Source organism: Takifugu rubripes, chromosome 13, assembly GCF_901000725.2.
Source record: "Takifugu rubripes chromosome 13, fTakRub1.2, whole genome shotgun sequence".
NCBI classification, from domain to species: domain Eukaryota; kingdom Metazoa; phylum Chordata; class Actinopteri; order Tetraodontiformes; family Tetraodontidae; genus Takifugu; species Takifugu rubripes.
In genome coordinates, this window is record NC_042297.1 from 4,683,559 (window position 1) to 4,699,074 (window position 15,516).

At 42.9% G+C, this 15,516-nt stretch overlaps 1 protein-coding gene across 3 annotated transcripts in view; it reads right to left on the reverse strand.

Annotated features, from left to right (window-relative positions):
- Window positions 1–505: 505 nt before the first annotated feature.
- Window positions 506–15,516, reverse strand: part of LOC101062104 (A-kinase anchor protein 13) — an 87,067-nt gene continuing 72,056 nt past the window's right edge. For 2 of the 3 annotated variants that reach the window (XM_029846669.1, XM_011609552.2), the window contains 15 exons: window positions 14,557–14,682; window positions 12,875–12,992; window positions 12,388–12,636; window positions 12,224–12,300; window positions 11,105–11,286; window positions 10,171–10,253; window positions 9,906–10,094; window positions 8,474–8,617; window positions 7,284–7,357; window positions 6,194–6,235; window positions 5,389–5,439; window positions 4,803–5,075; window positions 3,654–3,833; window positions 3,240–3,537; window positions 506–2,670 (listed from right to left, as the gene is read on the reverse strand). In XM_029846669.1, the coding sequence (XP_029702529.1) occupies window positions 2,618–2,670; window positions 3,240–3,537; window positions 3,654–3,833; window positions 4,803–5,075; window positions 5,389–5,439; window positions 6,194–6,235; window positions 7,284–7,357; window positions 8,474–8,617; window positions 9,906–10,094; window positions 10,171–10,253; window positions 11,105–11,286; window positions 12,224–12,300; window positions 12,388–12,636; window positions 12,875–12,992; window positions 14,557–14,682 (2,139 nt within the window). In that variant the 3' untranslated portion in view covers window positions 506–2,617. The remainder of the gene's footprint in view (window positions 2,671–3,239; window positions 3,538–3,653; window positions 3,834–4,802; window positions 5,076–5,388; window positions 5,440–6,193; window positions 6,236–7,283; window positions 7,358–8,473; window positions 8,618–9,905; window positions 10,095–10,170; window positions 10,254–11,104; window positions 11,287–12,223; window positions 12,301–12,387; window positions 12,637–12,874; window positions 12,993–14,556; window positions 14,683–15,516) is intronic. The other variant, XM_011609555.2, reaches the window with a different exon arrangement.

The following is a 15,516-nucleotide window of genomic DNA, read 5'->3' on the forward strand; positions in this document are numbered from 1 at the left end:
GCAGCTTGTTATTGATTAAAACATTTTAAAAAAAACCAACTCTTATGAGTAATGTAGCTGCATTGAGTCATATTTCTAAGAAGAACCAAAGCCTGTAGCGTCCTGGGGGAACCTTCTGTAACTTAAAGCCCATCTCTGATGACCTCCATGAATAAATGAAAGGCGAGACTAAAAACACATCTAAAAGCCTCAGAACTTTGACTTTGGTCTTCTCATGTGACTCCTGCTGCATCGGAGGGAAGATGAGCGAGCGGCGGCAGATGTTAGCTGTTGTTTTATCATTTTCTGGAGATTAATCAAGTGTAAATAAACTCAAATCTTTGGAAATGGCAGCAAAAACAATACATCTGTAACCCAGACAGACAGTTTCTCTCACATTGCCATCTGGCCGACAACAGTTTCAGCATATTGTAGCAGGTTAATGTGGAGTTTGAGGAATATTCTGTGTTGTCGGATCAGCCGAGAGAAATGATAACGGTAAATAATCAACAAGCAGCTCTGAAAATGTCTGTTAAGATTTTTATTATGACAGAAATATGACTTTACATTATCTCAAGAGTGAGAATCAAACATAAATAAAACATTCTTACAAAATGGTGAACGAAATCACCAATGGAACCCTTTTTTACACTTGATTTTTTTTATACATAAATCATATGTACATGTTTTCTCTTTGCCCTTTTTTGTTGGGAATGAAAGTGGTCTGTACCACATTTATAGTACAAACATTTCCAAGGTTTTAAAGCAGAGGTATAAACGCTCTCCTCTGTGTCCTGAGAAGATGCTGGGTTCTACTCTAGTGCATTTTTTCATTAAGATTTAAGGCTCTGCAGGGTTCACATGATGGACACACTCATCTCATGGACAGGCCTATCATCACTGAGGAGGAGGTTCATTTTCATGACTCGCGTCTGCTGATTGTCCCTTGCAGAGGGAGGTCTGCGGTTCTGCCCGGTCGCTTCCTCCAACTGTTAGACCGTCTTTTGCTCTATATTAAAGCTGCTGCGGCTGCGGACTGCGTTCACAGAATAACCAATTACAATTCCTGATGACTTATTTGTTCCTGCAGTCAATTACAAATGCTGTGGGGAAAATGTCCCACGCTCATCACATTATCTCCACTCGGAGATGACCCGCTGAGGAAAAGCATGTGCGTGTCCAACAGCAGGGGGTGATTGAAGTAATGTAAATATGAAAAAGAGAGTTTCATCTTTTTCAGCTGCTTGTGGGGAAACAGAACCATTTTGCACATATGAAGCGCCCCCTAGTGGTCAGAAACACACCTGAAGCAACAAAAGGAGATTTCAAAAATGGGAAAAAAGCTCGTTCCTGTTTCTCCGACAGGATTAAGCCAAAGCCATAAACAAAAGACATGAAGCAACTAATTGGTTGGGCCTGTAAGCCTCTTACAAGACACACTATAATAAACCAGCCTCGACATCAAGTCAAATCCTCAACGCAGACAGCAAGTCCACAAACAAGCACTTAAAGACGTGACAGAAGAGGCAGCAAAGACAGCAGTTTAACGGCGCATCTGTTATTCACTCCAAAGGTTTTTATACTAATTTGCCTTTTTCAACGTCCTACCTGTCCAGCAGGTCGGTACGGCCCACAACCTGGAACCGGGGGGGGCGGGTTCATAAGTAAGACTGATCCCTGCACGAAAGCCGGCAGCCAAAACGCTGGAGATGGAGGAAGCTGCAGCAGCTTTTTTATCTTCAACAGCTTTGGATCATTGCTGCTTTAATGAGCATCGCTGCCCTTCATTAAAAGCTCCACAGAACACAAAGATCTGATTAATTAATATCTCACACAACTAAAAAAAATAGAAATATTAGGACCAAAGTGCTTAACACAACACTGACATGTGCCGAGTAATCTGAAATGATAAGGTTAATCATTAAGCATCCAAACACTGACATGCAACATCCTATAGTTTTTCCATAAAATTGCCATTATTGGTATTTTCTCTTCTGCTTCATCCTCACATCAACTGTCTTCTGAAACCTTCATGGTTCTACCAACTCTATTATCACAACCAAAAGACACAAGATGACAAAAGAAACCCGACAGACACCATTAACATGCTACCTGCTGAGCTGCACGCAAATGGAAAATAGGGAAACAAAAGAACAGAGGAGCGCCGCACTAAATCTGAAGAGCAGGCTGGAAGGAGCCTGCTGAGGGGCAGCTAACGTGAGGATCAAGTTTAGATTCATCATCTTTCTCTAAAACACACAGGATATGAAGTGAGCCATAAGATAAAAGCACACTTCTGACATTCTAAAGACCCAGACGCCAACATGATTGAGCGTATGGAGACATAAGAAGAGGCATCGTGCCAGTTATAGTTTCTATCAAAATGGAGGTAAAAACCAGTGGACATGATCTGCTTTGCAACAGAAGTTTGCGTTTGGAACGACAGTCTGCCTCCTGCACTCGTCAGGGGAGGAGCTGCGGGGAGCTTCTCGTTACTGGGATCCGTTTCAATGAGGTCCCTTGCACGTGTGGCCCTGGTCACAGGGAGGAGGAGCCTGGCGTGACTGGAGGACAGGGGGATGGAACAAACATGCAAACAGGAAGCCGGCGAAGCCAGGAGGAAGAGGAGGGACCTCTCCTAGCAGAAGAAGATCTCTCCATCCAGTGGAGGCTCTGGGAGGTGCTGAGGATCTGGAGGGAGGAAAAGAAAGTCAGATTCACCGTCACAAAAGGCCTGAAAGGATTTCTTCTGTTTACAGGAAACCTCCTGGGGAACTTAAGCACGTAGCATTAGCCACCCGCAGCAAAGCGTGGCGGCAAGAGCCGCTTCCTGTCATCTCAATGCTCGGCGAGACACAGCTCACACAAAAGACCTGCACCATAAGTCCAAATAAAACAGGAAGTGATCATTTAAACGAAACGCCTACTTCAGGAAGAACCGTTTGCTTTTTAAACGCCCGGAGTAATTCTTCAACAGGGTTGTGTTCGACTACCCATAATGCACTCCTGCGGCATCACAGCTGAACTGTGCACTGATAAAAAGCCAGATGGCTACGCGTCTCTTTATCTGGGAGGACGGGATATCTCTGACAGTTTAGCAGTGCGGTTCTGAAACGAGCACAGTCCCAGAGAAGGTTTGGAGATCAGATATGTGGGTAGAAGTTTCAGGCAGGAACCTTCATTACATCTGAAGGGCAGCAGCTATATCGTTAATTAACCTTCATCGATCACCATCTCCAGTCTGTTCTAACAACCTCTACCTGCTGTCTGTGCGCTCCCGCCTTTGCTCTTCTTCTTCTTCTTCCCCTCTTTGCTCTTGTTCTTGGCCAGCTGCAGCAGACCCTTGGACATCTGATTGTTGCCCTCACTGGCCTTCAGACTGGGGGTGGTGGAGGATAAGGAGAAAGGGTTGAGGCCCTTCCCTTTGGTTTTACAGCGCAGGGGCTGCAGTCTAGGCAGGGATGAGGAGGAGGAGGGGGGGAGCTCCAGTGGGTCCAGCTCCAGAGACTGGGAGCTGCCGGGGAATTGGGATTCATCTGATGTGGTGGAGGGAGTCCTCTACAGGGGGATATGGGATGGATGAAGAAAACTCAGGTAAATATTTAGGTAGACTGACAGCAGCGTGATTAACTGTTAAAGATGGACTACAGGAAGTTCCCACTGGTCTTACTGACCTCAGACAGACGAACGTCTCCCATCTTATCAAACTGCCGCTGCACTGCCTCTTTGTCTCTCTCCAGCTTCCTCTGGGCGTCTCTCAGCCTCTCCAGGTCCTTCTGGTACTCCTCCTTCTTCCGCTGCCACTCCTGCCTGTCCTCCTGCAGCTGCTGTTGCTGCTTTTGGACCTCCTCCTCCTGCAGAGAACCAGGACGTGTGTCAGTGGTTTCATACAACCAAACAAATGTAAAATGGCTGCTGGCAGTTTGTCCATAGTTACTTCCCAAATGATGTGGCCGTATTTCTATCACTATTTTGAGTATTTTGTCACGACCAGACTGGAAGCGAAGGTCGAATCTACACGTTTTGCACATGAGCAGCTCAGTGAGATCAGTAAGTTGATCGACGTGCGGTCGTCTCTTCGTTTGGCTCTTAATTGGCTTTTTTGTTAACTAAATGCACTTTTTCATTTATATCTTCAGTCCATCAAAGCTCTTAAGCTTTCACAGGGAGAAGCGTCGGCTCAAGAATATATTTTATATACATTTATTTAACCTTTTGTACAAAGAGTTGGAATGTATTTGAAGTCTTTTAGACCTTTGGACAAAGTCAGACGTGCAGTTAAAAGCCGACCGTTTCCTTATTTACCCAATTGTTTCAGTGATCTTCTAATGTAAAAATATTCCACCATCAGGAGAGTGAATAAAAAAGACCCATTCTCAAAACCTTTATGTTCCTGTTTAAACTTTCTCTTCTATGTCAAAGCAATTAAAGATAGTGAAGCAAAAGAAGTTTACAGAGGTTTCTGCTGCTTTTTCTCTCAGAAGACCTTTTTCCTTTTACTTTGTCTACTTGTTAGTACTACTGAACTGTTTTGCATTTAAAGGTCAAAATCTATTTGGCTCTAAAGTTATGATGTTTCACAGATTGAAAGTCTAAAATCTGTCCAAAGCAACAGCGAAACAGAGTTTCATCCTGGGAGGAAGCACAAGCTCAGTATGCTAATTTGCAGGCATGACCTTTCACTGCAGCTACCAGTCTGTTTCCATTTAGTGTTTAATTGTTCCTGCAGGTTGGAAGTCATTGATTTTTTTTTCATCCCACTCAGAAGTTTTGTATTAACCCTTTATGGCCCAGAGAAGCAGCAGGCAAACACACACAGTTACCTGCATCTGCACCAGACCCTCTCTTTCAGTCAGCTGCTGTTCTCTCAGCTCCCACTCCCTCTCCCTCCTCCTCCTCTCCTCTGCATGAGCCGTTTGTTGTCTTTGCAGGGACGCCAGCTCCTGCCGCTGCTTCTCCAAGCTGCGCTGCTTCTCCTGTTCAATCAGCGAGCTGGGCCGTGAGCCAGTGCGTGATAAAGATGAGCAGGAGGAGGAACGCTCGCTCAGGGCCTGTCGCTGCTCTTCTATGAAACTATCCTGCTGGACCACCACCGCCTGAGCAAACAGTCACGGTCAACAGACAAACTCTTCACACAGACACTTGCTAAAGCTGCATTTTAGGTCTTCTGATGACAAATGGTCTACATCTAAAACAGGGATGCCTAAATCCAGGCCTCAAGGGTCTTATCAAGCCGGGATTTCCATCCTACCAGGCAGAACGAGGGATGTCAGGTGAAAACGACATCTACCTGAATGGACAAGAAAAGGAAGCAATTTCCACCTGGTAAGGAGGAAAACCCGGTGCGTCTGCGGACATGGAGGACTGGATTTGGGCACCCCTTGTCTAGTCGGTCTTCTATCAACATACCTGCAGAGTGCTGAGGAGGAAATGTAGATTTGAGACACTGTTGAGGACCTGCTGTAGGAGGAGACACACAGATCTTTGAGCATCTTGTCAGAGCCAAATTTGCCGCTAGTTCGAATGTATTATGTTAATCGATTCATCAGCACAGGGGGTGGTTGCGTGTTCTATCAGTTAATGGGCACAAGAAACAACAATGAGGTTGACGGGAGCTTTTCTCTATTTGTACTCTGAGAACAGGAAAGGCTACTAGGTTTTCAGCAGGCAACAATGTTTAAAACATGCCAATTTTCCAATCATTAAACATGCAGAAAACACTACATCTCCATTAAAATGTAACTGCAAGATAAAGTTTCTACAAGGAATTGCAAAAAAAAATGAGGCACCAGAGAACAAAGCACTATTATATCCACGCAAAAAACATCTTCTTACTATTAACAGGTGGCTACTGTGAACTTGTTAGCATGAGTCATTCAATTCTGACATTTTGGAATAAATATTCAGATGTTTAATGTGCTGACTCAAGAAAGAATCTTCACAAGGCATACCTGTGTGTGCGTGCGTGTGTGTGTGCTCAGCATTCAAATGAAGGAGTGTCCTGTGTAGCTGCTTTTAAAGTCATCCCTCAGATCAGATCTGTCCCTCCGTTTACTGTATTTTAAACGAGTACTACCTGTAATATCAGCTAAACTGCAATCAGATACTAACCGTGCGGAATTCTTGCTAAATGTGTGTGTGTGTGTGTAGGGATGCTAATAACAAGCAAAAGAACAGTTTGATGTATGGCAGCAGTGATTAAGGGCGGCGTTACCTCACTGTTCCTCTTCAGCAGCTGCACGCTGGCATTGCCTCCCTGCACACAATCACAGCGACAGAAGTTCAAATATTTGTCCAGGCAGTGACTTGCAGTTCTTAACGATCCTTTTGACTTTTGGATTAAATCTTACGCTTTCCCGCTGAACCCCTCTTAACCTTGGCTCCATGACAAGGATTAGATGTTCATAAGCATCAGGTCTTGCTCTTCATCTCAAGTATAGATTAAGGTTTTTCTAATTCTTTAATTTGGTACAATAGAGCAGTTGGAAAGGCTACAAAATATACATTTTAATAAAAATACTGAGTTTCAACACAAACAAAGGCAAGTCATGGGTCAACGACTACAAACACTATCCAACGGTAGTAGAGATGAGTATCTGCCATAAAAGACTCCAAAAATATACCAATTCTTCCAATTCACAAACTTAGAACAAAGAACAAAGTGGACACACGCCACATCTGCCCCCAAAGCATCTGTTTCATCTGTTGTGGACTCAAGCAGATGTCAGCTACAACAGAGCTGCCAATTCCAAAACATCAGGAAATGAAGAGTCACTGCTTTGGCAATGTGTGAAACGAGAGCTTTGAGGACTGAGCTGTCTAATTATACATCGCAAGCAACACCAAAGGGGCCCTGAACAGACTGCAGAAACAATCTGTGTCCAGAAGGTGGCGCCAAATCACCTGCTCAATTGAGCCTGAAGAGGTGAGAGGTCAGAGAGCAGATTGTTGCTAAGTGTGAAGCTGATTAGCAATTCTAATGCTAATAATAACAAACAATATATCACTGAGTTGAAAATATGACAGTGAAAACAAGCTAGAACAGGAGAGTTACATTGGAATGCAATCACCAGAATTTATAGTTCTGAACAAATGACACTCGCAAATTCAGAGGTTAAAAGATGTTAAAAGGCCACTATTGGTTATATAAGCCACGGTCACCAATAACAGCAGGACCAGACGGGAAGAGTCAAGAGGCTAATTCAGTGGAGGGGGAGTAGCTAAATTCATCTTGGTATTGTTAAAGATGGAGTGAGGTGTGGGGGTGTAGAAGTTTTAGACAATAGTTGGAGCTGAATACCAACCTTCTTTAAAACGCTGTCCGACTCCGTCCTGCGCAGATCTCCCACCGAATCTTCACACTCATCTTTGTCTCCACCTGACAGAAAGACGAACCCACAGGAGGCAATAATGAGCCAGACGGCAAAAAAACAGCCAAAAGAGAGTACAAAAGTGAGAACAGGAAAGCACACACGCAGAAATGTGCATAGAGAGAGAGATAGAGAGATAGAGAGATAGATAGAGAGATAGAGATAATGACAAATGCTTGATGGATGCCTACTTTTAGCAATGGCAGGACTAATATTGTACTCCACTCATCATACCAATCCTAACATACTAATCTGTTCTTAAATAAGTTACACATCAACATGAACAAAACACAAGGAGCACTGCCATTAGCATAATTTAGCTGGAGCTTGAGAAAGATTGGAAGGATAAATCAAAAAAAGGGGACACGATCTGATCAAAAAGTGCCAGAAATGTATTCTCCATCAACAAAAGTACCCGAGGTATGAAAAGGAGTGTCCAGGTGGGCCCGCCCGGCTGACCCTCTGAGATACAGGCCTGACACTTGTGCAATTGTCTAGTTTAATTCTACCTTTTTAATACACTGACATAGAGGCCTGTTTACCCTTTTTCCAAAACATTCCCAAAGAAACACCAGTTTTTAAGCGTTAATAGAAATAAAAAGGAAACAGAGCCAACAGGGGAAGACTAATGGCATCGAGTTTGTGCTGGTAAACCTAATCTGGACAGTTCTAATGGACTTGTGATATTTTATGATATTACTCCAGCTGTCCAGGACTTTTCCCAGTGTAGAGTGGACCTCATTTGACTCAGTATCTGCCAGACTGTCAGCCCGATTCCACTCAGTTTGCAAGCATGAATTTCAGAGGTTCTGCCTGAGGCCACATCCCCCCCAGGAAACATCACCTCAGCTGTCCAAGCACTTGTCTAAATTTTTTATCTTTTTACTCTGAACAGGAACTGTGGGGAGTATAGGTGCTGTCAGGGGACCACCACAATTCACTTTTAAGGACATCTGATGTTAGATTTAGAACTTTTCAGATCATAGGTTGGGCTCCTACCAGCATCACTGCACATTTACAGTCCAGGCACACAGCTGATCCATTGCTGATGTCAGCAGCACAGGAGCCATTGTTTCGGATGTGCAGTTTGGTTATTGTTCTCTTCAGAACACACACACACTTACTCTTACTGCTGTGCATTTGGTGACTGTCGAAGCCCCCAAAGGTCTCAGCTCGACGAGGCAAACACACTGGTCCTGTGGGTCCTTCCTGGATGCTGGCAATCACCCCACCCAGGCTGCCATTCACCAGTGCCTGTAGCTTCTCCACTGTAAAAGCACGCGCACGCGCGCACACACAGGAAAACACGTGCAGGTCAGTAAGTGAATTATCCAGCTAACTGTGTTACCTCTCTGGATCCTACCAGGCACTTCTACTCTCAACCTGATATTGCCTGCAGTTGCTAAGCAACCGCTGACAACCTGTTTGAACAGAGCAGCTCTCCTGCTAAAAGTTAGAAAAAAAGATATAAACTCTTGGAATACAGCGACAGTACTGGTGTCCTTACATGATTACTGCCCACACATGCACGTACACACACACAGGGAGTGAGTTTAGCAGGAAACAAGGAGGAACAAAGCTGCTGTGGCAGGATACCAACAAAGACCACAGCCTCAGCAGAAAGAAATGACATTAGTGTTGCCAAGTGACATATCAAATCAGGACAACTGGTTCCTGAGGCTTTGAAGGAAAGGGTGAAAATACAGTGTGCAGCTCTTGGCTCTGAACCAGCCAATCTTTAAATGTGTGCAACCACTGAAGGTTTTCTGCTTTCAAACGGAGTAAAATACATTCTCTGATGGATATGAACAGTACGTAAATAACGATATGACATCCAAAATGTCAGGCTAGACTGGACCAGTGCAACTGGTTAGTGTATGGTTTAAGACGTTGAGGACTTGTATTTTACAGCCCACAACAGATCAACAACAGAGAACAATACTTCGGAGCATATACAGTCGTCCAGGACATCCATAATAATAGAGACAATAGAATTAACATCTGCTGTCTCCAGTAAATCCCATTTCTCTGATGAAGCGCATGCAGCTCAGGGACAATCTGGACTGCTTGTCTAGCCTCAGCTATTGAAGAAAACTATACATTTGCCTGAATTATCTCAAATTTTTATGTATAATACATACAGAATAAATAAACCTAATTCATACAATGTATACAGGTGCAGCAGTCTTTCAGTTTACCCAAAGACTTTAGAAAAGCCACACTAAAAATGAGTGGCTGCAGGTCATTATTCAGGAATTAATGTTCAGCACTATGGTCCTCTGTAATCAAACATACAAGTTGCCATAGAAACATCATCCTGCTATAATGTCAAGTTTCTTGCATACACTGAGAACACATTCACACATGTCTGACTCTGCATCACCACAGAATGTGCCCTTTCTGGATCTAACCTGAAGAAACCCCGTTCAGACCAGAACCATCAGTTACCTTGTGGAATAAAACCCCTTCCAGATGAGACAGAGGAAAGATAAAAACCACTTTTCTTTCTTTTCTGACTCCAATCACCTCCAGAACAGACACCACATACAGCCTTACCTTCCTGCAGGGCATTGTTTAGCACTGACGCCCCCCTGGGTGGCTCCTGGCTGCAGGCTGACCTGAAGAAAGGCTCCACCTGTCGGCAGACGTCCTCACCAGGATTCAAGCCCTCCCACATGCCTCTGAAGAGCTGTACCTTCTCCTCCAGCAAGGACATAATTTCTGAATCCTTCTGCTTCAACAGATCTGAGCAGTGGAAACAGACAAAATATGAGCCCACTGTTTTCATCCAAAGCGATGCTCTGAATAAGTGTCCTCTCACCTCTCATCTCTTTGGCTTTAGTCTCCAGTTGTCTCTTGTCATCTTCTGTCTCACTGGGAATCCCTTCATCTTCATCCTTCTCCCTGTCCAGCCAAGTGGAAGAAAATACAAGGCAGATTAAAGCTAATAAATGAATAAGCCACCAGGAGTCTACAGCCACATCTACAGAACACTGTTTCAAGTCTACCACCAACCACCAACCAGACCAACTAACTGCCTATCAGAAGATGTGCACAAGCAAAGAAACTGAATAATTAACAAAGACCGAAACACAAAACACAATCGCTATCTTTGGTAAATAACAAACAACTTCACAAGTTTCTCAGATTTCTGTGTAAGCTACAGAACACAAACTACACGGGGATTAGACAACCCTGAGAGAATAGAAATAGTTATAGTTTTGTTGGGAGAAAATTGACAGAGCATAAGAAGAAAGTGTGCTTTTGGGGTTAATCTGACTCACTCCTGTCAATAGTTGATTTTTTTTCTATTTCAACTGAAGACAGGCACATGGAGTGGGAGACTGAAGTAAATCTCCCTCCTTCCTGCCGGCTGCTGTGGAATAATCCTCTGCTTATAGCGAGCTGCCCTTGAAGCCAATCCAGCATTAGACTGTCCCCGAGTACATCCCATCCCCAGGTAGAGAACTGCTAATCCTACTGACGGCACAGCACTCTGTCGCAGCTTACCGTATATTACTATCTAGTCAACTGGGCTGGGTCTAACACCTGGGTTACAACACAGACATACCATAGGTGAACTCTACAAGGCAAATACTCATAGTGAATTTTGCAAAGGCCAAAGCTGTTGTGCAGCAGACCTCATTACTTTAAGCAGACTGTGTATGTTAGGACAAAGGGCATCTTTGGATTGGTAAGATTGGTAATAATAAATCCAATTATTTCATAATAATTTCTAAAATGGATCCACTCACATGGACTGCATTGCATCCTGGATGAGCTGCATCCAGGTGTTTCGCTCATCCTTCGTGCTGGCTAGGACCTCCATCATCTCTGGCTTGGCGATGCCTGCCGTGATGAGGAACAGGCCACGTTCTTCGTTAGCAACCTCCCTCACAATAAGCTTCTGGAGAGAGATAACTGTGGAGCGCTGGTCCTGGAAGGAGAAGCAGGACAGGAATTGATGGAGGCAACAAGAGAAGGGAAAAAGGACGGACGACAGTGGGAGGGCCAAGGAGGAGGAGGGGAAGGCAGATGTTTAAAGAGAGGGCAGTGCACATGAGAAGCAGGAAGGGAGTGGAGAGATTGTGTATGAGGAGAAGAGGAAGGATGAGTAAGGAATGGGAGGGATATAAAATAAAGATGAGTGAAACCATGAAGATAGGAAGGGTGGTGTGAGAAATGAGAAAAGAAAGATTCTGGTTAGATTCTGACAATCTTTGTCAGTTTCCTCCTTAAAACAAGCAAAAAGCCACCACAAACAGCTGAGTCATCCCTGCACAACGCTGCAAAACTAACCACATAAAAACTGGTTTCCTGTAGTCAGACGTTCAGACATTAAAGTAGAAAAAACTGGATGTTCAGTTGTTCAAAGGCTGAAATCAAGAAAGAGAATTTTTCTTTGACCAATCTTTAATTGTAGCCTGGCTCAGGGGAACCTTGACAAGCCAACGGCTGCCTCTTATTATCACATTATAATTTTACTGTCCTGGTAAAAAGAATTGCTAGCCAGCACTTGCTGCTGTTGACGAACAGAGCTGAAGCTGACCTGTACTGGACCTCTGTGAGCGTCAACAGCCTGAACTCAACAGGCCAAGCCAAGCCCTTTAAAATGATGGATGTGATTATTACGCTAGAGGCCAATATGTGTGTTTGCATGCGCGTCTGTGTGTGTGATGGAAAAACACCCCCAGAATCCTACAGTATTTGATTTATTATAGTTATGGTTGCTGTTGGAGCCAGGAGCAGCTTTATGTGTTGCAGCCAGTTAGTTAAACACTGGAAAAACTGAGAAGGATAGCGTATGCTAATAGCAGCAATGGTGGGTTGACAAACATTACATGGACTAGAGAGAGACAAAGGAAGGGACCTACCAGCATTGCAAAGATATATTTCTGGTCTTTCTCTTGGAGGAAGACAAAGACATCTGACAAAAGCAGAGCGTGGACCTCTGTGGAAGATCAAGAAATTAAACATTTGTGTTTGAATGAAAAGACATAGCGCAAGATGGGAGGTCCAGCAGTAGACACCTCCTTACCTTTCAGTCTGGCCTGGTTGCTCTTCAGGTGGAGCACTCCATCGTGGATCAGTCTCCTCCTCAGCAGGTCCTCCTTGGCAAAAATCTGCCCGCTCTTCATCATCATGATGGATTTACTATCCATGCGCGCGTGAAATTCCTTCAGGCGCCGTCTTTGCTCATGTTCGTTCACCTTGCTATCGACTACCGCGATCACCTCTTTCACGAGCCGGACAGACTCTGTCAGGTCTTCATAATCTTCCTCACCTTCTGTGATTGAAGCACGATGAGAGATGGCAGATGGGTCAGTTGGGTCAAAGTGTCGATCCATTCATTATTTACATTTGTTTGTTGTTTACATGGAATCTATACTCCAAGAAATAATTCTAAAATTACTTAGGACACATTTTGGAGCAATTCTTTATACTTTTAAAATTAGCAATTCTTCTCACCCTGTTTCCTCCCACTGAGCCTTTCATTTATTGTGTAACCTTGATATAAAGCTAACCTTTAGTGTGCTGCAGCAATCTCTGGATCAGCACTGGGTACTTTGTTATCCTCTGTGTCACTAGCAGGATGCATTCTGGGATACCAAGCCTCCGCACAATGCTGCTACTCATCTTTTTCTTGAAGACAAAACACAAGTCCTTTAGTTACACAAGACTACACAACAGGTGGAAAGCCAATACCAAGATTTAAATAATCACTGGGAAACCTGGAAAAACAATGACAGTCAGACAGACTGCAGAAGACAAGGTCAAATGCCTCAGAAAACAGGAAAAAAGGAGGTTTCATGAGCAATATGGCTTCTGTTTTTATAGGATGTGTGCAAAATACCAATGGAGGGAGGAAAAATGGCTGTGTAAAGCCTGTATTTAGATCTATAGATTTATAGATCATCTTCTTCTCACTGAAAAAGCAGAGGAAGCTGAAAACGGAAAACAAAAGTAATTTAAAAAAACATGCAACATTTAGAAAGGCTGGGGGACACGTAACAGACTGACACGTAACTTCTGTTGACCTCCAGTAATGGATGATCGAAGAAGAGGAAAGTCTTCAGACAAATTCCAATGTTTAACACATCAGGGGTGCATAAATTTGCTTTTACGGGTGACAAAACTGATTTACCGGGAAGCAGAATATGTGATGATTGTAGCTGAACAACAAAAAATGAAACATTAAAAGCAATTTAATGCTTCTGCCCTTGTTGACAACTACCCAGTTAGATCTGAGCCTGGTTTTGTGGAAAGATATTTTTCAATATATGCAATGCTATTCCTAAAATCTACGCAAAAATGTAAATGTCCTGTCGCTCCTTAGGTCCACGTACTTGTAGGAGCAGATTTTTTCCTATCGTGCGCAACATCAGAAGAAGATGTCGCTCGTGTCATTTTTTTTTCTTCGGCTCAAAAGACTTGGTTTTGATATTATTGGAAAATGGAAAAAATTAAAAATGGAAAATAAAAGTCAGTGTTTTTCCGTCTATCCTTTATCGATTATAAAAACGTAACTTTTTAGATACATCATATATTGGGTTTTAGCTCCAATTTAGTGGTCAAATAGGCTTGGTGGCTCTGAATAGGTTTTAATTTGGTGGGAAATGGGCCCAAATGGCTCATTTAATGCTAAAGGTTGCCAACTCCTGATCAGATTTATGATGATCTCCTGCTTGATGGCATTAAAAAAGTAAAACCATAGATTAAAAAAAAACATGTCTACATATCTACGTAGCCCAAATACTGATTTACAAAAGTTGGGTCCTAGTAGAAAAACATTTGGATTTGCTGGATGATGGATGGATGTAAGAGAAAGAAGACCACCACTCTGATTTCATCCATCACCTTTCATGTCCTGGCTGGACTCAAGCACAAATTTTACTTTTAATACTCAGACATATGAAGAGCAGATATGGTTATTGTGTGTTTCTGAACAGAGTGGTACCTCATGAAAGTCCTGAGAAAATGAACAGACTACAGTAAACTTCATCCTTGATGTTCCGCAGATACTGAATTTACTGAAAATGAATCTAATTGTTGTGGCTCCCTGAAATAAAACATCAAAGTTTAAAGGAAAAAGTTTTTTGTTCATTTTCTCAGGACTTTCATGAGGTTAACCACATTTTCTCTCCGGACACACTACGAAGCAGGCTGTTTCACTGCCTGAAGAAAGAGAGGAATCTTAGAGGCTTACTTTGATGAAGGCCTTAAAACGTTTGTCTTTGGTCAGGAGGTCTTTGTAGAAGTTGACTGCTTCACTGTGACGGCTGCAAAATCGCCCATAAACCCTTTTCATGGTCTCCCCATTGGATCCAGAGAACTAGAGTAAAATAAAGATGAATGCATAAACATGAACGCAGCATAAACAACGATTTTTTTTTTTTTTAAATTTCAAGCAGCATTGTCAAATAATCATAGAGGGTAATGCAAAGCACTGTCCTGAAATATACGTTTGATAGAAAACTGGCAAGGGAGTTGTAAAATAACCTAAGATAGCAGGAGAAGAAGCATCACAGAGAAGAACCGAGCCCTGTTGTACAGCTCTAAGGTTTAATGTAGCAAGTACAGCTGAGGAGCATTAGCAGGGTATACTGTAGAGCTGGAAGACACCTGCTTTTTGGACCTGGTGTTGCTTTAGGGTTCTTCCAGCTTGCTGAGATTTAGTATTAAGCAGTAAGTACTGAGGCCTTTACGGTTATAATGAAATCCTGTATGATTCACAATGGGCCAGGACTGTGTACAGGCACACTGACTAGCTAAGTTTCACATTTCAAGCTTTAAATTTCACTAGATTAGACTTCAAACACTGATGCTTGACTGTAAATTTTTTTCCTGATTCGTCCCCTCAGAAGACTCAAATCAAAACAATTGTTCGTTGAGAGTGATAGAAGATCATTTTTCTTGTCAGCGAATATTCTTAGTCGACCGGGTCAAGGAAAAAGCTTAGCTTAAAAAAAAAAAATCACTTGGCCTTTCTTTATTTTTCAGAGATGTTTCACCTCTTTTCCAAAAAGCTTTTTGAGTTCAAACCTTATATTCAAACCTGGTTTACCCAATAGAATTCAGTAAACCAGCACAGTACATAAAAGTCCATAAAATACAAAGCGCATAACATTTTTTTTATGCTAAGAATAGTTTTTCTTGTATTATTACA